At 38.9% G+C, this 23,876-nt stretch overlaps 2 protein-coding genes and 2 non-coding genes across 4 annotated transcripts; all 4 read left to right on the top strand.

Moving 5' to 3' along the window:
- The first annotated feature begins 6,706 nt into the window (after nt 1–6,706).
- Nucleotides 6,707–10,148, top strand: nppc (natriuretic peptide C). Its single transcript, XM_005920923.3, has 3 exons — nt 6,707–6,952; nt 8,031–8,328; nt 9,589–10,148. Exons 1-2 carry the CDS (start codon nt 6,860–6,862, stop codon nt 8,301–8,303), a joined length of 366 nt encoding a protein of 121 aa, XP_005920985.1. The 5' UTR covers nt 6,707–6,859; the 3' UTR covers nt 8,304–8,328; nt 9,589–10,148.
- A 5,104-nt stretch (nt 10,149–15,252) lies between these two features.
- Nucleotides 15,253–22,634, top strand: ncl (nucleolin). Its single transcript, XM_005920924.3, has 16 exons — nt 15,253–15,426; nt 16,470–16,571; nt 16,677–16,779; nt 17,197–17,334; nt 17,709–17,945; nt 18,155–18,313; nt 18,534–18,611; nt 18,759–18,882; nt 19,286–19,422; nt 19,513–19,639; nt 19,805–19,941; nt 20,149–20,278; nt 20,617–20,750; nt 20,955–21,081; nt 21,409–21,689; nt 21,893–22,634. Exons 1-16 carry the CDS (start codon nt 15,409–15,411, stop codon nt 21,955–21,957), a joined length of 2,097 nt encoding a protein of 698 aa, XP_005920986.1. The 5' UTR covers nt 15,253–15,408; the 3' UTR covers nt 21,958–22,634.
- Nucleotides 17,471–17,610, top strand: LOC121814873. Its single transcript, XR_006054627.1, has one exon. It is a non-coding gene; the product is annotated as a small nucleolar RNA SNORA57 (small nucleolar RNA).
- On the top strand, nt 21,117–21,243 carry LOC121814872. The gene has a single exon (XR_006054625.1). It is a non-coding gene; the product is annotated as a small nucleolar RNA SNORA75 (small nucleolar RNA).
- Nucleotides 22,635–23,876: the final 1,242 nt, after the last annotated feature.

The following is a 23,876-nucleotide window of genomic DNA, read 5'->3' as shown; positions in this document are numbered from 1 at the left end:
TATGCCTTGTGTTTGGCTTCATGCATGAACAGCAGTACACAATATGATGGAGGGCTTCCACCATTCTCAGGAAAACTCATCTCACATGCTGTGACACCTGCATTAGCTTACAAAAAGTTTGTCTTTGGTTGGGACATATAATGTGCATGTTGATGTGACTGCTAAGGGTGCATTTTTACATTTTTATTTAGGTTATAAGTTTTCCACAAAAATATCAGGACTAAAAAAATATTCCATGCAGCAAATTCACCTGATCCAGCCACAAATATAAGTTTTATCAAACAAAAGAGTTTCAAGTGTAAGTACAGAGTGGCTCTGTCTACTGAACCCAAACTGGAAGTTGGTTCCAAAGCACAGAGGTCTAACAGCTGATGTCACCACCTTCCACTGCACTTTTCAAAAGTAAAGCCCTTTTACTCAGATTCTCTACTGGGATAGTGCCGTTACCTTCTATAAGGTCTTCAGGCTATGATGATTTGGGTGCCGTGTCATCTGCCGGTGGAGGTGGCGGTTGGTCTGACCGTTAATCAGCTGTCATCTAGGAGTACTTCATGCTGACAAGCTTTAATGGAGATGCTGACTTCCTTTCCCTGCAGAATTCATCACCTGCCCACAGTGCCAATACTACCAAATGCTTGGCTGATCATGCTACTACTATGACTGACCAGCCAGCCAATCCATGCGACCCGAACCCCACAGACTGTCAAGAAGAAGACAATACATATTAGTATATAAATTATAAATTGAGTATATAAATTAACACACTTTTGATCATTACAGATGGGCATTTTTACTCTAATGATTTGAGAAACTGGATTTCTGATTTGATGAGCTATAGGCTATAGTCACTTTACATTTTACTTGTACTAAAGTACAAAAATTTACTTTTTTCACAGTATTAAGATATTTATGATGATGCACTAGTGAGTGTGCTCCACAGTAAAACAAGTGTTAACATTTTTGAAATTAGTACATACCCCTATAATATCAAAAACATCGAGACAGGAGACCCTACCTCCTCTAAAACTAGTTCATTCCAAAACATGTGTGTTTACACAGTCATCATACGCATTTTGTGTACATTAGTCAAGTAGCCCTGTGTTGCCAATAAAGGCAAGCGTGTTTGTTGGCACATGCAAAAGGCTTCAGAGCACTTGTGTAAAAAGCATTAAAATTCCACACGCAATAAAACCTTTATTTATAGGACCATAACAGCCTTGTAGTTTGTCTTACATAAACCCAGAGGAGGAATCAAGACACTCAACCCTCCCATAGACACTCAGTGCAACGGCTACTGCAACACATGGTCTCTCCATACGTTTGCATAGCTTCCTGGTGCAAGTAAGTTAGGCTGCTTCATTTTCATTCAGCCACATCAAAGCTTAAAAAATTACTGAAAATTGAGCGGATAAGAGTTTGTGGGAAAGGCAGGGAGAAAAAGGGGGAAGTACAAAAGGACATAGCAAAATAGGTGCTCTCAGTAACCCATGTGATGTCATTGGGAAAAGTGTGTAACATTGTTAAACTGTACAAAAAAGGCAAACTTGTGACACAACACTTGCGACATGAAGAAAGAATGTGTCATACACTTGTTAAAATTCAAAATAAAGGGATTAGCAATCAGTGAAAAATGTTTTGCAAAACCCAAAGATGTCATCATGGACACAAGGTCAGCAGAGTTCAGCTGCTCCATATTGCTGTTGTAAAAGCGGATTAGTAAAATAGCTTTCCATGCAATTGAACATCTTTACTGCAGTTACCTTGGAGTGTGAGTGGCCTTTTTAGCAGCAGTAGCTGCTAAAAACATATTTTACATCACATATGCAATGTGATGTGATGCACCTGTGTTGATTATTTTCAGCTTAAATTATTTTTTGCACTAAAGAGTAACATGTTTCAATATAAATGCCATCAACACTGTGAAAAAAAACTAAAACAAAAAAAACTAGCAATAAAAGTTCAGATCTAACAGTATGACTCATGTCAGACAAGTACATCCTGTTGATGATTTAAAAAGCCTTCTTTATTTCAACATTTTTTTATATGAAAGGAACAACCTTCAACTATTTTAGTTAGTTTTTGGACTACATGAGTACAAATGTTGTGATGACAAATTTCATCTACATTTTTTTCTGTTACTCTCACTAACTTATTCTATTCAACATGGACCAGCAGTAAAACAACTTTTGGGCAGGGTGCAAGGGGTGACCTGTGATGACACGGGTTTTCCTGATACAGCAGGATCTGGCAGTGGCCTCCAGGGGTGGTGTTAATAACCCTCTACACAGCCTTCCTGTTCTCAGGTGTGGCCCCTGCCTACCAAACACCCAGGCAGTAGGTGGGTGCCCAGAAACCTGAAGGTGGAGAAAGATTCCAACCGTTCTCCGTTTATAATAAGAGGGGAGTGGACCGATGTGTGCCTCCTGAAGTCCATTATGGGCTCTTTTGTTTTAAGGATGTTCAGCTTCAGGTTATTTTTTGAGTCACAGGTGTGCAGGGCATTCAGTGGTGGGCTGAGAACACAGGCCTGTGGGGATCCAGTGCTGGAGAGAGGTAGGGCCAAGTTGGGCTGATTGAGGCAAAATTAAGAGCTATTTATCATCACCACAGCTTACCTTACTCCGGCAGATTTTATTACTGTCATTTCAGAAAGTAAATATAATGTCAAAACTAAGAACACCCTGTAATTTTAATAACTTGTAGAACCACCTTCAGCAACAATAACTTAAGGAACAGAAGTTTTCTGTATGTCTTTATCAGCCTTTTATATTTTTGTGGAAGTGTTTTTGTGTCACTCTTCTTTACAACATTACATTAGTTCATTTAGGTTTTTTTGGGATTCATTTATGCACAGGTCTCTTAAGGTCTCGCCGCAGCATCTCAATCAGGTTGAGGTCTGGATTTTGACCATGGCAAAGTCCAAACCTCAACCTGTTTCCTTTGTTTTTGAGCCATTCTGTTGTAGATTTGCTGCTGTGCTTGGGATCATTGTCCTGTTCCAAACCCCAATTTGGCCCAAGCCTTAGCTGTCAAACAGATGGCATCACTTTTGATTAGAACACTTTGGTATACAGAAGAGCTCGACTCTAATGACTCCAAGGTGCCCAATTCCCACAGTTGGGCACCCCTTCACCACCATGCTTGACAGTTGGTATAAGGTTTTTGTGTTGATATGCTGTGAGCTGCCAAGTGTGATGCTGTGCATTATGGTCAGACATCTGCACTTTGGTCTCATCTGTCCAAAAGACATTGTTCCTGAAGTCTTGTGGTTTGTTCAGATGCAACTTTGCAAACCTAAGCTGTGCTGGCATGTGCCTTTTAGAGAGAAGAAGTTTTCTCCCATCAGCTCTTCCAAACTTGTCTCTACTCTTTTTCTAATTGTACTATCGTGAACTTGAAGTCTACAGAGTCCGATATTTAGCTCTTGTTTTTTAATTTTTATTTATTTTAATTTTTTGCACTGCTCCGACTTCAGAGTCCTATAAAAACTTTCATTATATTTTTTTTTATAGCTTTATATAGCCAAAACAAGTCCATTACTTTCATTTCAAGCAATTAAAAGAACTTCTGCATTTAGTGACAGTGATGAGTGTAGTAAGTTTGTTAGACTGAAGGAAAATGTGACATTGTAATGTTTGTGTCCTGTCTTTGAAGAGAAGCAAAGTCTGGATGCATGTTGCTCTGTTATTACATCATATATCACTGGCCAGTCATCTTGTTCATCTGTTCAGTTTATCAACATCTCTGTTTTATGAGTTTATAGGGCAAAACCATATACTTTATATGCTTTATCAGAGTAATGTTGTCTAATTATACACACAGTATTTTATTTAGCCTTCAAAGTCATAATCTTTAACACACACCATAAGTGATTATTATTATTAACGATAATTTTTTATGGTGTGCAACCAAAAAGAAAGCAGAGTATTGGTTGAAACATGGACACCTAATGATGACACTGCTGCTGGCTGCCATCCAAACATCGTTTTTGCTGCACGATTCAATGCAAATCCAACACACGTTCTGATTGACATTTTTTGGCAGGTATGCCAGCACTGCTACAATAAATATGATATATGTTCTGCAAAAAAATGCAGGTATACACTTTCCATATGCCAAATCTGCTCTAAAAAGCCTTTACAGGACTTTCAAATGCTGACGATCTGCTGATTAATGACTTAGTTTTACAGTATAGTATTGATCCAGTAACATGTGACTTTGAGGGGTATTCGCTTTTCGGCATAGCAAATACTGCCACTCTGTGTTCCAAAACAGATGGTGCTGCCTGAGATTTCTGCTCCACTATGTGGGGCCTCGACTGCTCCAGAAACACTCCACACTGCAAAAAGTATCTTTTTTTTTCACAAGGGTTTTTGTATTGTCTCAAAATGTGCGCATATTCTTTAAATAGGTAAATTATTCTCAGTGAGGTGACTTTTTTAATTTAAACTTCCCTTGACAACATGCCGTTTAAGTGTTTTAGTGATTGATTGCAACTTATTTTAAAACATTTTTAGATCATCATTGTTCTAACTGCATATCACCAATTAATAGTGACAGTTCTATGTATATCTTAAAGCAGGTCACACAGCATATGTAACCAACCGTGGGTGAGCTTACGAGTGTTAGGCAACTATACATCAATGTCAGGCTGTTTGCAGTATCAAAAACGCTTCTTTAAAGTTGAACTTTCTTGGTTTACACTGTTTGAAACATGTATGGTCAAACTTTAAGATTTAACAAGAAACTACTCTCTCAACCCTGGAAGTGAAGCAACTCATGCATGTGTCACACTTCTACAGAAGGGTTACTCTCTTACAGAGTTCCTTTTTTAAAAATCCTGAGCATCAGACACTTTTCTTGGACACTTCCAAGGTGTTTCCACCATATTCCCAGCCCCTATAGCCATCTCCTTTATTCAGTTCTGGCAAACCAGTCATTACTGGTTGACATAAAACAGGTGCAGCAGTGCTGGACACTAAATTAAAAACTCTGGTTTTCTGCCAAAAGTAGACAAACCTGGTGCAAATTGCTTAAATACAACTACATTCATTTATATGTTAAAAAAAAAATCCCCAGCTGCAGATTAAAGCTAAATTTGTTACACACTTTAGTGCTACAGTAGTTTTTTCCGGTAAGACTTACTTGTAACACTTTAAAAATGAAAAAGCATTCATTTATAGATATGATGTATAGAAGTATATAGCTTGAGAGTGCTCTTTGTTGATTGGCATTCTCTAAACCAGTAAGAGGGGTTGAAAGGCTGCGAGCCATAAAGGCTTTTTCTTACACTAGATTTTATACCGACACCCATTCAACTGTTCTTCTCTGGACTTGTGGTAAAGTAACATAGTCTGTATGAAAACCCATCGTCACTCATTGGTTGGAGTCAGCAGCTAATGCCAATTTTTAAGCCTAAAGTAAGTATAAACATATTGACTTCTGTATAGTTTCACTCATTTGTGCAGAGTCACCCTCCTCCTGGTTTATAGAAGTATCGCTGGTTAAATATCCTGCATATTGACGGCACTCTGCAGACTCACAGGCTAAAATTTAAGAAAGCAGCAGCTTTTCTTAGTGACATACCAACTTTGATTCAAGAATAACAGTATAAATTATTTCTGGACACTGGTGTGGTAATCATTGCTTAGGGTTCATGTCTGTGCCTCCTTTCTGAGTTTGGGGTGACTGTCTGAACAGTCCCACACATCCAGTGTGTGTTGGAGTAGCCACAGTAGTTCTGAGATTCTTCTCTGTAAGTGGACTACCTGATCTAAAGACAGAAAACAAACTGTAAGATACCGCCATGAAACACAAAACCATCTAATTAAAAGGTTTATGGGGAATTGCCATTTACATCCAGACACATGACATGACTTATAATGAGTGTCTCTGTTTTTTTATGAATCAGCATGAACCGTCTGAGGTTTTTTCGGTGTGAATCCCCCTTAGCTGATGTCATGCTCTGATGCAAATAACGTCGAGCAAATGACTTAATGGGGTTGTTTAATAATTCCATCTCTGTATGTTTGCATTCCTCTGTATAATAATAATAATAATAATAATAATAATAATAATAATAATAATAATAATAATAATAATAATAATAATAATAATAATAAGTTTTACCCTTTAAAAAAATAAATGAAAAACACGGGGCTTGAGTGGCGCAGTAACACATCAAATTATTTCTGGTAAAATTCCGCTTTGTGCCTTCCAAAAAAGTGATTAGATGAAGAAAATCACATTTGAATTTCTGGAAGGTATCTAAAAAATGACCTAATTCCTTTAATTCCAGCAGCAGACTCTGAATTTTCGCTTAAAGAAAACAGGATATGTCATCCACGCGCAGCATATTGTATGTCTTTTTAAGATGTTCCGCAGCACAGACGGTTGGCATCCTAGAATTCATTTCACTGCCAAAGTCGCTCTTCAGCTCTTGACGCGCAGCCTTTGAAACCACCTTTGGTTTCAGCTGTTGCATCTCAGCCAGAGGTCTAAAAGCTTAAAGTCTGTGCCTTTTGATAGTCTATAGCCTATATCATTTTCTCTAACACAGCGATGACCGGAGCTTGTGTCATTTGCATTTAATTAATCCCTGGCATGACGTGCTTAGAGGCAGGTACAAAAAACAGTGAATAGGCGAGGAAGGAGAACCATTACGCAGGTTTTCATGACATCACCATGGGCTGGCTATAAAGCGGCGAGGATTAATACACAGAGTTAGAGAAGCACTTGAGGAGCTTTGGAGTAAAAAACGGACTCTCCTTGTGTTTAGAAGCTGATTGGCTGAAGCTAACGTCCTTCGATCTGAACTGCAGCGCAGAGGAATCCCCGAACAACTGCTAGACTTGTCAAAATGAACTTGTCATACTTTGTAGCGTGTGGACTTATGGTCACCTTACTTTCAGTGAGGATGGGGGCAAAACCTTTAACTCAAGCGCAGCAGAAGGTAAGAAAAAGTCACTTGTATTGTTATTACTGACCAGGAGAACCTTTTGATTGGTTTGGACTGAAGCTGCTGGAAGCTGAATACTGAAGAAGCAACAGCAGCTGTTCTGTGGCACAGGTCCTCCAGGACAGTAGCTTTGCGCATCATATTTCACAATTTGGTTCTTGTTAAGCTGTTGGGGAAAATCTCTCTTTTTCCACACTCAGAGTGTAACACCCCTGTCCACTTGCACTTTATTTACAAACAGACGGCATGTTCAGTGACATGCAACCAAAACAGCCGGTGAAAGTTTGTTTCCGAGCATCCCTGTGATATTTTTAGACTTTAAATCGCCCATATGCGATTTTTTTAAAATGAAACCACATATGGGGAAAACATTAAAATTCTTAGTTTACAATAACTCTGAAAAGCTATTATACTGACTATCAACATCATTTTTGGAATTTTATGTATTTATTACTTGTACTCAAAATAAGATTAACCAAACCAAAACAAAATTGTGCGTAAAATCGCAATTACGCATAGAATTGAATAAAGCTGACCCTTTAAAAAAATACTCGTTTGAAATAATGTTGTAATTATTTTCTAAGCGCAGTAAAATTTGGAGTGTTGGAGGTCTTCGTTACAGTCTACTTTACGAACAGATAAGTAAGCTACAGGCACCTGTTTTAAGTTTGTTTATTTTTTGTCTTCACTTTGAGAGCGAGGTGTCAGAGTCGGTAACTTAATAAAACAGAAGTACTGCACTCTTCTTCAGGGGTTTCCTTCGAGGTTTGAACCTCATGACTGGAGCCTCTCGTGGATCTTTTCCAAAGTTGTTTTTGGTTAGATGATACAAGTTAATGGATTCCTGAGTGCCGTGCTGTGAGAAAAATGCCAACGCGTCCCCCCGGCCATTACGTTTGTGAAAGCGTTAGAATATATGCCAAGCTGAGGTTTACCTCAAACATTTAGCATATAATGACTACTCTGTTGAAACGGGCACAAACCATAGATTTCACTTTCATCAAAAGCATTTGTCTTTGCACAATTTATTTGCCTGAGGGAGAGATTGTTTATTTATTTTCTTATCTTTCAGTCTCTTAGAAGTTTGCTGGGCGAGGAGCTGACGGAGTTTCTGGAGTCGGAGGAGAGAGAGAGACGGCTCGACGCTGTGCGCACTCGGATACGGTTACTGCGCGATTTACGGGTGGACACCCGGGCCAGAGGCATGTGGGCTCGTCTCCTCAACGATCAACCCCAAAACAGGAAACACAAATCGGGAAGCAAGAAGGCTGGCTCCTCGTCACGGAGTGGCTGCTTCGGACACAAGATGGACAGGATAGGCACCATCAGCGGCATGGGATGCTAGGGTTGGAGCAGCGCTGCAATGAATGGTGAGTGGTCGCTCATATCAGTCCCACTTTAACATTATGCAACATTAACTGTAGCAGCAAACAGTGACATGTAAACAGAGCCCAAAAGCAACAGGGTGAAATGAAATGAAAGAATGAATGCTGAAAGATAAAAGGGAGACAAATTACAATCAGGGATTTTAAAAAAGAATGGCCTAGTTAATTAAATGGACATAATAATCAATTTTTTAATATTGTATTTATTATAATTTCCTGTTGGTATTCCTCGCAGTTAAATGATGATTTTACAGGATTATCTGTCATATACATAAGACACATGTATTTATGCAGCATTGCATGGTTCAGCTATGGAAAATATTGTGGTTCACTACTGCCTTTGACTTAGAAATATTCAATCTAGGGAAATAATCAAGCCTAAACCTTCTAGCATTAGAATCAGAATCAGAATCAGAATCAGAAAGGGTTTTATTGCCAAATGTTGAGCGGGTTTACAACATTAGGAAATTGCTGCGGTGCTTCAGTGCAAACATACTGTCATAAATACTGTTATAAATTAAGCTTAAATAGACATGAAAATAAAAATGAGAATAAGAATTAAAAGTGCTAAGTAGATAGATATTACCTCCTAGAACAGGATAGTCTTAGTCATCAGTTTAAGTGGATAGCCCGCTTAAGCTGATGTATGGGAAAGAAACCAGTGAGCATTTAGGAAGTCCACTCTTGTATCTGTGCACATCATTATGAATGATCCCATCTGCTTCTATAACACAAGAACAATATATCACATTTAAGAAAAAGGGCAGGGAGATATCGAGGACGGAAGTGGGGTTGCAGAGACACATTCACACACATATTTGGTTGTCAAGATGTTTCTTGGAAACACATTTGTTTCACTAAGTGTTTTTAACATAAACTGAAAAGGGGGCTGTGTGGGTTAATTAAGTACTGGGGAATCTAAGTGACACACGATTAGTCCTGAGGCTTCACACCTTTTTTCGATTTTATGGTAAACTCTGACATCCCTATGGGGGAGTGTTAGTGACTAACAATGGGTGAGTGTGTTTTTCATTGGTTAACACCATACGGGTGAGTTAATCTAAAGTAAAGTGGTTAGATGAGAAGTGAGTTAATGAGTAAAGAACCAACAAGTAAATTTGGAGATTCCCTGACTGATACATGTATTACGTTAACAAAAGATCGAATAAATGAACATGTGTTTATGAGGCTGACCTTGAAAGACTCTGTCTAACCTTTTGCTTTTGTTTTCCTCTCTTTTTCTAGATCTCTGGACGACGTGTTTGTTTGGATGACAAAAGTTGAGTTTGTTCTTACCAGAAGGGGAAAATAAAGAAAAACTCATCATGATTGTTCTATGGTACGAAAGTCACCATGACCAGCATAAACAAAGACTTGGATGACAATACTACAAAATCCTAATATAGACATATATATACAATAAATATGCAGGTATATATACATATATACAGTACATATATGTATAACATACAACATGGTCAACAGATACAAACACAGATGGGTAGTACAACATGGCGGACAATGGTGTAAAAAAAACTACATACCGCAAAGCTGTATATTGTTGCTGCTGCTGCTGTACATTCATGTACTTCATCGTTCCCTGCATAAATGTATTTATGTTTAAAATCTATTTATATGTTTATAAAAAAAAGAGATATTTATAAATATGGATTTTTATTTATGTAACATTTTGGAAATGGATGCAAACTGTAGGTCAGTTCTGTTTGTTGCCTTTTTTCCCCATTTGTCTCAAATAGTTGTAAATGTTTTCGAAAACGATAAAACAGACATTCCATGTGCACTTACATCTTTGATCTGTGTGTCTTTGTGTGTTCCGTGAAACTAGTCAATTCTAGTTTGTGAGCATTTTCTGCCTGGCTTCTGGAGGTTTTGTCAGAAGAGAAGCAAAGACTGCCCTGCTGTTAGATGGAGCGCCATTCATTTTTATTCAGTTCAATTCAGTTTCATTTCTATGGCACCAATTCACATAAAACAGTGACCTCGAAGCGGTTTATGTTGTAAAGACCCTACAATATTAGAAAGAAAAGAAAAACCAAGCAATCATTTGACCCCCTTTGAGCAAGCTCTTGTTGATGGTGGGAAGAAAAAACTCCCTTTTAATAGGAAGAAACCTTCAGAACCAGGCTCAAGGAGGGGCAGCCATCTGCTGTAGCCGGTTGGGTTGGTGTTACAAAAGGCACACTTTGGTACAGAGAGCCAAAGTTTAACATTCACTAAAGATTTTATCCTGCTTGGATATTGAAAAAATGTTTCAAACATTAGCAAATATCTGAAACTCTGTGTTATCAGATAACATGTTTATATGAAACAATAAAGATTTGTTGGGTGCTGCATCTATACTCCTGCATTCAACCTGGCATGATTGTACCCACACCGTCGAAAGCTCTTGCACAAATTTGCTGCACAAATAGAAAAAAACACTGAAAACTTAAATTTTGACTTAGAGCGATCTTTAGAACTCAGGCAATAACGCTGTAATCCCCAAATAACCTATCATGTTGACCACTAATTAAAAAGATGATAGGAAGCCACTTCCTCCTAATGTTCCTCTAATTCTTCCACACATTACATCCGGTTACCAGTTGGTAAATTTAAATATTATTTAAAATAAGCAGTAAAATCACCTTATAATTATCCATCCATCCATTCTCTTATGCTTCTCCAATTCATCATAGGGAGGAGGGAACAGGATACATCCTGCACAGACAGCCAAACTGTTGCAGGAATAACATACTTTAACATTATATAAAGATGATATATAAGCAAAATGGCTTTTTTATCTTGTAGTTTCCAAACTAAAAGGCTTAAAACAAGACAACAAGCACATAGAGAAAAGCCCATATATGTGCGATATTAAAAAGGAAAACAAACACACCCAGATTATAATAATGAAGCATAAAAAAGACAACAAATTGTGCTCAGTTGTGAAACCGTAAAAAGGTCCATTGCTTAAAGGTTTCATGGTGTAATTACACTAAAGGGGGTGAGAGCCAGAAAAATACAGAGAGAACACTTTACAAGCTAATGAATACAGTGAAGTCAATGTAAAAGTCTTTTCAAAGATTTCCTTTCCAATACCATGAAACATGATATTTATGGTGTGATTGTTGTGAATGTGTGCATCTGACTTTGAGGTTGCTACTGATTTGCAAACTGGAGAGATGCACAGCTGACAGAAGCAAACTGAGAGTACTCGTTTACTGTGAAAACACATTTACAATCATAAATTAGATGTGTTTGTCTCTTTTTTGTGAACCTATATTATTGACTGTAGGAAGGTCATACTCATAGTAATACAACTTTAAACACACACACATACAAAACAGGCCTTGAGGTGGCCGGTGCTATAGAACTAAAGCCGAATTAAAGTCAATAATTAATTCACTGAAAAGAAAAGAACGTAATATCCAGTACTTGTTCAGAACAGCCTGCCTACCTAGCTGTTACACTACACACTAAGTGTAAACGCTACTCTGGAAAACACAAAGGCAACATGCCCACCTCATGTACCTGGTGTTCAAGAAACATGAGTCACATAAGTCTAAAAAAAAATAAAGGATAAAATAATAAAATGAAAGTAGTGTTTGGGGATCGTTATAACACCTTTTGCACCCACCAACAACAAAATAGAACATACACTGAACAACAGCAAGAAATATATCAACACTGCTGTGTTAAATCCAGTGTGTTCAGTGGCAGAGCTTCCAGTTAATAAAAGCTTTCATCAAAGGCCAGCATATAGCCGTACACGGTTACATTGCCATGTGAATTTGTTTACTAGTTTCAATGTTGTTATATTTGATCTTTAACCATTCTAAAATACAGCCACTGAATTAGACACACGTGTTCAGCTGCACGATTAAGCAATTAATTTAATGGTCCAATGACAACAACTCAGTGCATTCAAGCATGTAGATATGTTAAAGATGTTCTGCTGAAATTCAAAGTGAGCATCAGAATGAGGAAGAAAGGTGGTTTAAGTGACTTTGAATGAGACATGGCTGCCGGTGCCAGACAGGTCTGAGTATTTCAGACACTGTTGATCTGCTGGGGTTATCCCACAACACCATTTCTAGGGTTTAAAGAGAAGTTTCTAAAAACAAAAACAAAAAAACAAACATCCAGTGAGCAGCTCTCTAGATGAAAATGTCTTCTTGATGACAAGGGTCAAAGCAGAATTGGAGACTATTTTGAGCTGACAGGAAGGCAAGAGTACCTCCAATAAACATTTGTTACAACTAGGGTATGCAGAAGAGTATGCACAACATGTTGAACTTTGAAGAAGATGTGCTGCAGCAGCAGAAGACCGCAAAAGCTGCCACTCTTGTCAGCTAAGAACAGGAAACTGAGGCTATAGTTCACACGGGCTCAACAAAAATGGACGACAGCAGACTGAAAAAATGTAAACTGGTCTGATCGGTCATCATTTGGATGTGAGGATCAAAATCTGGCATGCAAGCATGCATCCATCCTGCTTTGTATCAGTGATTCAGCTTGCTGCAATGGTGAGAGGGATATTTTCTTGGAACACTTTGGGCCCCTTGTGTCCACCTGTGTATTGTTGCTGACCATGTGCATTCCTTTATGACCATCTTCTGAAGGTTGCTTCCAAGAGGATAACGAGTCACAAAGCTCAGATCACCCAAATCTGTTTTTCTCAACATGAGTTCATCGTATTGAGATAGTCTGTGCATTCACCAAATCTCAGCCCAGTAGAACACATTTGGGATGTGATGGATTGGAAAATTCACATCATGGATGTGATGCTGACAAGCTGCAACAACTGTGTGACGCTATCATGTGTGACGCTTTTAGTACCATATCACCCCATTAAGGCTCTTTGCTCTCAGACTGCTGGTTTACTTGTTGTTCCTAGAGTATTTAAAAGTAGAATGGGAGGCAGAGCCTTCAGCTTTCAGGCCCTTGTTCAGCTTCCAATTTGGATTTGGAAGACAGACACTATCTCTGCTTTTAAGATTAGCCTTCAAACTTTCTTTTTGATAAAGCATATCAGGTGGATCAGGTGACCCTGAATCCTCCCTTAGTTATGCTGCAATAGGTGTAGGCTGCCGGGGGATTCCCATGATGCACTGAGTGTTTCTTCTTCAGTCACCTTTTTCACTCACTGTGTTTAAACACATCTTTCTATTCAATTATTATTAATCTCTGGCTCTTTTCCACATCATGTCTTTGTCCTGTCTTCATCCATTTACCTTCAACCGGTCGCAGCAGATTGCACCCCTCCTTGAGCCTGGTTCTACTGGAGGTTTCTTCCTGATAAAAGGGAGTTTTTCCTTCCCACTGTTGCCAAAGCACTTGCTCATAAGGGGTCATATGATTGTTGCTGAAAGACAGCAGTGAATAATTGAACAGGAGACAGAGTGACAGGAGGGTTTTTGCAAAGAGGCATACCTATTCATTCTGCAAATTCAGCATAGACACTGCTGTGTAGTTGTATGTACCTTTGTTATTTCAATATGGCAATTTCAGTAGCTCTTTTTCTTTTGTAGTTGTTGTTGTTGTTTTTTGTGGGGTTTTTTTTTACACAAAACAGTTTTTTCAGTTATACTGATATGCTTTAAAACCACCAACAGTGGGACGACTGTAATAATTAAACACAGTCAACTACAGTTGTGATCACAAGTCCAGAATGTCACAGCAAGACTAAGAAAAGGGGCAAAAGTTGGACAGAATGCAACATTTTGTACAGGTAGACAGGTAGAACAATGGCTACTCTGTGAGCTTTCTGACTACAAAAGATATTGAAGTTCAAGAGAATGGTTAGATTATCATTATTATCATTATTATTACAAAGAAGAAGGGACCAATAAAGTTACATTATCTTTCTCAAATCAAAGGTAGTTGTAATTCACTGAGACTAGTCCATAAGACCGAGTGATGTTAAATGCAATGCTGCCTCTGTGTGGTGTTGAGGGTTAATTACTCAAATGTGCTCTTCATGTTGCCCTGGGAATCAGCTGGTTGGCTCCAGGATTCAATTGTGCAACAGAAAAACAATGTATGAATATTTATATTTAAAATTATCTACAATGTAAAAGTAACTTAATGGCAATTAAAAAGAGGTTCCTTCACTGAGGGAAAAAAAAGCCCAAATATTATTATTATCATTTTAAATGCACGCATCTACCAAAAAGGCAACAAATATCTATTGCTTACATCCTTCCTGTGTGTAGTCATCCTTGCAAAGACAAACTCCGAGCATGGAAAAACCTTATGTAGAGGGTTTTTTTTAAAGTTTTATTTTAATGTATACAGTTACATGAAAAACATGTACTAAAACTGGACTGAACTACTATGTATACCCCCACTTTGAAGTATTTAGATTATACTATACTATACTAGTTGGGAACTATCGCTGTTTAATAGTGTAGCGTGTACCTCGTGGTGGACTACACGTGGTTGATAGTTTGGCAACCGTGCCGAACCACGTGGCCATGTAAACAGCTGCATGGGATATGTGAAAATAAGCTGTATATGGTTTCTGTAGCGTTAAGTCCGGGAAATTGCAGAAAATAGTTTTCTTTAAGATTTTAACTGTAAACATCTATAACTATACGTATATTAAAATCTAAACCATGATAATAATAATAATGATATAATAGCAATGTAATTAATACATGTTCATATTAAATACAGACTGTCATAACATTGACTTTAAAGGTTAAACACGGTAGATTTGACAGTGCTGCCTCGTATTTTTGTCATGTATTTAGTGATATAGTGAGACGAGAATAGTTATACAGTATTTCCTTAGAGTAGTAAAATTCAATGTTTCCTGTATGTGGGGTGAGGCGCGGGCACGACGCAAATACATTAGCTTGTGATTGGTAGAGATAGTCATGTGGGCGGGTCGGCGAGAGCGCGCGAAGAAGGGGAGTACCGAGCGCGTCTTCGTCGTCTCTGTCTTTCCTGTCCAATGTCCCATCGAGTAGGCAGGTCCACGTGCATACATTAGCTATTCTTTTTTAAATTCATCTTCAGACGTCCAGCTTCTCGTGTTTTATTGAAACACACAACAGCACAATGGTGAAGTTAGCAAAGGTAAGATTACGTCATTCTATTTTAAAAATAGTGCGTGCGTTTGTAATAGAAAGAAGGCTTGTGTTTACGCACGAGGCCTTTAAGCAGAAGTTGGTGCGTTTGTTAAAAAAAAAGGGGGTGAATTCGCGGAAAAAGAAAATGTACGCTCAGGTAAAGCAGCGATTGTCGCCTTTTTTTTTTTTTTTTTTTTTTAATGAATCAACATGGTGGTGGTGGTGCCGCATTTACTACGCCTTTTTCGTTTGCGATCAGCCATGTTTGTGCCTCGCTTTTGGCTCTCTGGCCTGCTAAGCTAAACCGCTGCTTAGTGTGGATTTCGTGCGCGCTCTCGATTTAAGTATGGCGTATAGAAAGACTAAAACAAAATCAATTTATGGCCAGCCTGCCAACCTGTACCAACATTTGTTAGAAAACTGTTGTAAAAACCGAAAATTCGAGCACGCGGCTAGCTTAACCACTAGCATTAGCGCATTCATACCCGGACTTGATTCTAATTTACTTCATTTTGTGGAAATATTGGTAATTCTCGGTGTGAAGTTTAAATTTCCCCACTTAAAAACTTTGTCACGTAACGGACTTTCTAGATAACTGTTCGGCATATATTTATATATATATATATAAATATAATTTTTTAATGCTTGTCAGCAAATGGTAAAATTACCCAGCATGCTAGCTGACCGACCTCTAGAGCTCCACGTGGGTTCTGCGCCTGCTCTGAGTGACACACGAGGCAAGCAACCAAAACCGAGAAACCCCATCGGCGCGCACAGTTATCATTTGAGTGGCTTATTTTAAACTCACGTAACCGTTTGCCGTTGATGATTTAATTATTGAACAAGTGGCACGGCTCTCCTGTTTTATATTTTAACCGTGGAATTCCACGTGGCCTAAATCCCCCTCATGTTTGCGGACATGCTGCAGCGGGTGCCATGATTGTTAGACCCTCTTCTTTACTATGCTTGGCTACTTGTAGAGCTCCATTATTGTTGGGTTTTAAAAACATTGGTAATAACAATTTTTGCATTCCGGGATTTCTTTTGAAGGCAGCAAATAAGCAAGCAGCTCAGAAGAAAAAAGCCCCTCCACCCCCTAAAGAAGTTGAGGAGGAATCCAGCGAAGAGGACAGCAGTGATGAGGAAGAAGAGGTACAAAGACGTTGTCTCAAGTATTTTATGGCTAAAATGTGGTATTAAGTGTTTTTTATTATTATTATAATTTGTTGTTGTTGTTTTTTTTTTTTTAAACTGCAGGCTCCTCCACCTAAAGCGGTGAAGAAAGCCACACCAGCCAAAGGCACCAAAGTTGGAAATGGCACTCCTGCCAAAAAAGCAGAAAGTGAAGATGATGATTCTGGTAAGTAATAAAGGTCCAAAATGAAACTACTTGAATGATACTCATATCTCACGTATCTCACATAACCAGTATGTAGGTGAAATTTAGTCTGGACTTTAATATATAGAGATTGACCTACTTTGTTTGTTTTGATGTTTAAGGATCATCCAGATGTTAGAAAGTGAGTCCCTCTAACATTATTAAATGCATTAGGCATCGCTCAGTTAAGAAAAACGTTGTTTTTGACATTTAGTTACAACAGTGAAACAGATGGTCTTTAGAAAGAAAACCTTCAGTTATGAAAACTGCTGTTTCCACTCAACTGGTGAATGTGTCGTGTTGTCTAAATTCATAATATACATTCTTGATCTAAACAAGATAAAATCTTAAAATGAGCATAATATTGTCTAAGACGATTTTGCTATTTATTATATATAGACGAATCATCAGAGGAGGAGGCCCCCCCACCAAAGAAGACACCTGCAAAAGCAACTCCGGCTAAAAAAGCACCAGCCAAGGCAGCTGCTGCAAAAGCAGAGGAGTCAGATGATGATGATGATGATGATGAGGAGGATGGTAAGGCTTTTGGTATTGTGTGACTGATAGTAATTACCGTTGTACTGTGTTTTTAATAAAACTGCCAATGGCTTCATTTTAATCTGATCCAAGTATTTGTGCTAACAGTCTGGTGATGTAATGCATCACAAAACATCCTCCATTTCTTGGCATGCATGTGGTTGTTTAGTACTCATGTGTGTAATGTACGGAGGAAAAACAAAGACAGCGCTATGTCTTCGGTACCGGTGTGTATTTCGCTGTCTGCCGGTCCTATCCTCAATCGCTGTTACAACCTAATGCCCTTTTTTTAACTCTAAAGAGGTTTTGTTGAAAATTTCTGCAATGAAATGAACAAACTCGTTTTTTGGTGTTTTTTGTTTTGTCTTGTCTAGATGAATCTGAAGAAGAGGCCCCACCACCCAAGAAGGCAGCTAAGCCTGCAGCAAAGCCCCCAGTAAAGGCTCAGCCTGCAAAGGAGCCCTCTGATGATGATGATGATGATGAGTCAGAAGAGGAAGCCCCTCCCCCCAAGAAGGCTACTCCAGCAAAGCCTGCAGCCAAGGCTGCAAAGGCTCAGCCTGCTAAAGAAGAGTCATCTGAAGAAGATGATGATGAAGACGATGATGATGGTAAGACTGATCCTCACATATTTTTGTTTTTAACAGGAGCCATTGAAATAGTTAACATTGTATGATGATCAACAAGGGACTTAATACTGATCACGTATGATGTCACCTTTTGAACTATCTGACACACAGTAATACTCGTTTTCAATGCACTTGAATTCGGCCACAGTTACTGTGAGATTTACGTCTTTGGCATTGATTCTGCTTTTTAGACTCTGAAGAGGAAATGGACACTACTCCTGCTCCAGCAGCCACCAAGGCAAAGAAAGCAGGCATGGTTAAAGCCAAGGAAGAGTCTGAAGACGATGAGGAGGATGACGATGAGGATGATGACGATGAGGAGGACGACGATGAGGAGGAGGAAGAAGAAAGTAAGTTTGGGAGTTTAAAAAAATAAATAAATATAAATTAAGTGAAAGTGTTATTCTCCCAGTTTTTATAAAGTCACTTAAAAGTGACCACCACCCTATAATAAAGATGTGTGTGTGCTGTAAGATGGCTTATGTACTGTACTTTGTTGATGATGTGGACAATGAAGACTCACTGCCCCACTCACTTACTCTTTTTGTCGTCATTCTCCTTTCTGACTAGAACCCACAGCTGCGAAGAGGAAGGCTGAGAGCAAAAAGGACACTCCACCTGCCAAGAAAGCAAAGTCAGAAGGACAGGGTAAGAATAAATATATTCTGCCTGTTTTAATAAGCTTTCTTTACGTTTATCAACAAGAGGCTTAATGCTAATCCTAAAATGTCAACATAAATATCAATAATGCATTTTTACACCAAAAGTAATTGAAGTGTTTTTCCTGTTTGCCAGCGTTTTCTCTGTTTGTTGGAAACTTGAACTCAAGCAAAGATTTTGATGAGATCAAAGCTTCACTGAGGAAATTCTTCTCCAAGAACGGCCTTGAGATCACAGACGTCCGGTTAGGAGGAAACAAGTAAGAATTACATTTAAAACAAATCATAGTTAATCCCTTCTGGTTGGCTTATTCTTGCCTATCAAAATGCACTCGTTGGGTATAAGTGATTGATTTTGAGTGTATCACAAATATCAGATGTGTTTGACTGGTTCTGTTTGTATCACCATGTAGTTGAGATAAACATCTGAAGACAGTTTGGCCATAGCCGGTTGATAGAAACAAGTTAATGGTTTACTTGGCTTGTTAATATTTAACAGTTAACAAGTTAAATTTATGGTAAGATATTAAAGTATCCTGTCATTGTAACTGGCATGACAGCACCCTTGTTTTATTGGTAAAGTTAAAAAAAGAAGCTGGTCTGTGACACTTAAATTCAATGAAGGTGGCATGTCTGATGTTGCTTGCATTTTTAACTCTACAGGAAATTTGGCTATGTGGACTTTGCATCTGAGGAGGACCTGCAGAAGGGCCTGGAGCTCAATGGCAAAAAGGTCATGGGCCAGGAAGTGAAACTGGAAAAGGCCCGCAGCAAAGAAGGCTCGCAAGACAGCAAAAAAGGTAATGGATGTCATGAATTGAAACATTTCTTTGTGGGTGGAAAATAATTTTGTTCCTGTACTCGCACTGACACTGACATATGGCCCACAGAGAAGGACGCACGGACACTGTTTGTGAAGAATCTTCCCTTCTCCGCAACAGCAGATGACCTGAAAGAGATCTTTAAAGACGCAGTAGAAATCCGGGTGCCTCCTGGCCAGAATACTTCAAACAAAGGGTAAGAACGAGCTAGGTTGTAAATGTTTTCAGCATAACAGCATAGTAAACAGTTGAAGTTATGGGCAGTAGTTGTAGAACATGAACTGCTGATTAAGTTTCATCATTATCACTCAGTTCCCTTTTTTTAAGAGTATGTTCCATGTTTTTGTTTTGTTTTTTACAGTATTGCTTACGTAGAGTTCAAAACTGAGGCTGATGCAGAGAGAACGATGGAGGAGACCCAGGGCTCTGAAGTACAGGGGAGATCCATCATCATTGACTACACTGGAGAGAAGAGCCACATGGGAGCCAGAGCATCAGGTAAGCTTGAGATATTTTGTAGAACTGTGAGACAAACTACTTGTAACAAGCAGTTCCAATAATTTCAATTATTAGAATGCATAAGTATCTGTACTCTTAATGAAAGTGTCTGTGTTTGTATGGCCAATGCCAGTTCTGCAAATGTACTGATCTATAGTGAACATAACATAAGACAGCTGAAGAATGTTTCATCTTTTCTTTTTGTAGCATCTGAAGCGGCCAGCAAGACCCTGGTCGTGAACAATCTCTCCTTCAACGCAACAGAGGAAGTGCTGCAGTCCACATTTGAGAAAGCTGTTTCTATTAGGATTCCACAGAGAGATGGCAGACCCAAAGGGTGAGTTTCTGTGTGGCCACGGGTAACCCCAACGAGGGCTTTCAATCTTTCAAATGTAGTCATGGTGTGTAAAACACCTGCACCTTCTCTTGAGCTCCTGTAAATCTTCCTCGTGATAGTACTTGGATTCGCACGAGAAGTAGAGCCAGTGCACAGTTAGAACAGGCCTGCCCACCTACATGGGTGTTGCCTATGTCTGCTGTGCAACAATTACAGTAAACTTTCTAAAATGACAAAATGAAAACATTTTAACCCTAATAGCCCTCAGCGAGACATTCAGATGAAGCATTTCAAAACAGATGTTGACTCTTTTTCTATCGTTGTTCTTCTCTCCTTAGTTTTGCTTTTCTGGAGTTTGAGAGCACAGATGATGCCAAAGATGCTCTAGAAAATTTCAACAACACAGAAATTGAAGGCCGATCAATCCGACTGGAGTACAGCCAGAGCAGAGATTGGAACAGGGGAAACTCAGGTAGGTCATGAAACCAATCGGTTGTCTTTTTAGTTGAGACTCTTCCAGCTGTGATGAAATCTTTATCTCCTGAAACTCTGTGAAGATTCAAAGATAGTCAAGTCCTGAGCTGATCTTTCCATGAATTTTAATTTGTTGAATTGTTTAGATTTGCCCAGATGGGTATTATTTTGCTTATTTACATGATGCCATCTTCTCTACCAGGTCCAACTAAAACCCTGTTTGTCAAGGGTCTCTCTGAGGACACAACAGAAGAGACCCTCAAGGATGCCTTTGAGGGTGCTGTAGCAGCCAGGATAGTGACAGACAGAGATACAGGGTCATCAAAGGGGTAAGTTTGAACAGGTGCAAACACTCCTTCTCCAGCACTTCTCTTGAGCACCGCTCTGTCTAACAATGACAGTGTACGGTTTCGTATGAGAAGGAGAGCAAAGTCGCAGTTAAACAGGCAGCTGCCTTAGTGGCAGTTGCCCATGTCTGATGTGAAACAGACTCGATGTGGTTTGAATTGGATGACTTTGCTCAGATGAGTTATTTAAAAACCAATACTTCACCCGACAAAGTAAAATAGTTTAATTCATGGCACTGCATTAGAATTACATTTATTAATTAGAATCATTTTCCGTTATCTCGTCCCCTAACCTGTCTGGCTCTGTAGTTTCGGCTTTGTGGACTTCAGCAATGAGGATGACTGCAAAGCAGCTAAGGAGGCAATGGAGGATGGCGAGATTGACGGCAGCAAGGTGACTCTGGACTACGCCAAGCCCAAGGGTGAAGGTGGCTTCCGTGGAGGCCGAGGTGGTGGCGGCTTCGGCGGTCGAGGTGGCGGCAGAGGAGGCCGTGGTGGCTTTGGCGGTTTTGGTGGTCGTGGTGGCGGTGGAAGAGGACGAGGAGGACCTCGTGGAGGTGGACGCGGAGGCGGACGCGGTGGTTTCGGAGGTGAGGGATTAAACTCCTAAACCTGTGGCTACTATGGTCATCTTTTAACTGACTTGCAGCTTTAAGCCAGTAGATTTTTACATTTGTTGTTCCAAGAGTTAACTGAAACAGAGCGATGTCTAAGTGTGCCTCTTTATCTTTGTTTTGTAAAATAGCTAAACATGCTGCCTTGTAGATTAAGTTGCCCGTCTTTCTTGTTTCAGGTGGAAGAGGTGGTGGTGGCTTTGGAGGCAAACCCCAGGGGAAGAAAATAAAGTTTGATGACTAAAGTCTTAGTCTATTTTACTTTTTGAAAGGACTCTGGTTGCATCAGTTTTCAGAGCTTTTGGACATTCCACAAAGCGTCATTGGTATATATTTAACTGTTAATGGGCATTTTAGCCCTTTATTTAGACCCCTCAGACCTTCCATCCCCCTTCTGTGCCAGAATGGTACTTCTGACCTTTTCAGCTTAATCAAGACGTGAATACTGAATGTCCTAAATGCAAACCTGCACCTCACGCCCCTGAAGCACACTTGCTTTTCTGGAGGAATAAAATGGAATAGATCAGGTTCGCTGTGAAAAATGTTTGGTTTTGTCAGATACATTGTGTAAATTTAAACCGTTTGTATGATTTCGTTTTACCTTTTGTAAAAAGAAATACACTTGTATCCATATGTTTTGTTCTTATTTTGTCACTTAGTTTACTTTAGAAGCTAATTTTTACTGTAATGTGCAAAGCATATTTTGATAAGAGTTGAGTCCTTCCTCATGAGTTGGATGTTGAGAATGACAAATGTTCACATTTTTGCTTGTTTTGTGGGATGCTGTCGATGTCTGAGTTGCAGATGAAAGACCTCTAATCTATGTAACATAAAATATTTGTAGTGCATTGACTAATTTTTTTTTTTCCCCCATCTGACGATTTTCAGACGATTAAAACCTTGTATGTGGTGATTTTTAAATGACTTGCAATAATTTGTCTTCAAAGTCATGTCCTTTAGACAGGGTCCACTTTCACTAGTGCTGATCAGTTTCTCTGTCAATGGGATATGTGCAGACTTAAAGTTGTCTCTAATTAAACCACTACTCAACAAAAAAAAAACCGTCAGTTCCAGCTAAAGTTATCAAACTATTTACCAATCTTTCTCTAATTTCAAAGGTTTGTGAAAAACTAACATAGTTTGAGAAGGAAATGATCTCGTTGATGTTTCAGTCAGGGTTTACTGACAGAAACAGACCATAGCACAGAAACCGTACTGGTGAAGGTTATAAATATCTTCTGGCCTCTGAAAGTGCACTGTGTACTTGTTCTGTTGCACCTCAGTGCAGTGTTTGATAATATTAATCACAATAGTCTACTACAGAGATCCTGTTAGTATTAAAAGATGCACTCCTGTGGTTGTGGTCACATATCTGATAGACAGTTGTGTATTTAAATTGGGAGTAATCTTATTTAACATAAGCTGGTCACAGTGTTCTGTGCTAGTATCAGTTCTATTTACATTATACATGCTTTTCTTTTATAAGGTAATATTAGAAAACAATGCATATAGTTTGATTGCTGTGTGGATGATACTTTTATAGTTTTATGTATCCATGAAGTGAACTAAAGGCTTATCTGAAAGGCCTGAATCACCCATAAGTTCACAAGAAATTGAGGTTATTGTAATCAGCCCTAGAAATTGTAGAGTTTCTAATTAGAATTACTGAATGCATGCATCATTATAAACAAGCTGTTCTGAAAGTGCTGAAATCCCAAGATGAGAAAGAGATCCTATTTCTTCAATGTTGGTTTCTTTTTATTGGCCCCTTGTTAAAGACCTCATAATATGGAAATATCATAATCAAGCAATTCACGCTCAGACTGCTGGTTTACTTGTGGGCCTCCTTGTGGAAGAATCTCCAAGTTTGTATTCAGGAAACAAACCTTTCTGCTTTAAAGATTAGTACATCAATGCAGATGGCTGTCCGTCCCCAAGCCTGCTTCTACTCCAGGTTTCCTCCTATTACAAGGAATTTTTCCTTCCCACCATTGCAAATTGCTCGCTCATAGAGGTTTGCTCCATTATTGGTATTCTCTCCAAAACCTTAATGCGAATTGACGCTATTCACAATTTGTTACATTATTTTGGATGTTTGTGATCTGTAGGCCAGCAGTTTTTTTTATTTCTTGTTTAACTATGAAATTTCATAAACCTAAAACC

This window comes from Haplochromis burtoni, unplaced genomic scaffold (genome assembly GCF_018398535.1).
Source record: "Haplochromis burtoni strain Fernald_Lab_line unplaced genomic scaffold, NCSU_Asbu1 Contig_5, whole genome shotgun sequence".
Classification (NCBI taxonomy): Eukaryota; Metazoa; Chordata; class Actinopteri; order Cichliformes; family Cichlidae; genus Haplochromis; species Haplochromis burtoni.
The sequence above is the reverse complement of the archived record's forward strand: the minus strand, read 5'-3'. Positions and strand labels throughout refer to the sequence as shown.

Bases quoted from the DNA above. Each gene is read 5' to 3' on its own strand.
- ncl (XM_005920924.3), top strand. The intron at 16,572-16,676 runs GTACAAAGACGT...TTTAAACTGCAG, and splicing joins GCAGTGATGAGGAAGAAGAG to GCTCCTCCACCTAAAGCGGT. The intron at 17,946-18,154 runs GTAAGACTGATC...TCTGCTTTTTAG, and splicing joins TGATGAAGACGATGATGATG to ACTCTGAAGAGGAAATGGAC.
- nppc (XM_005920923.3), top strand. From the start codon at position 6,860: ATGAACTTGTCATACTTTGTAGCGTGTGGACTTATGGTCACCTTACTT. The intron at 6,953-8,030 runs GTAAGAAAAAGT...CTTATCTTTCAG, and splicing joins TAACTCAAGCGCAGCAGAAG to TCTCTTAGAAGTTTGCTGGG.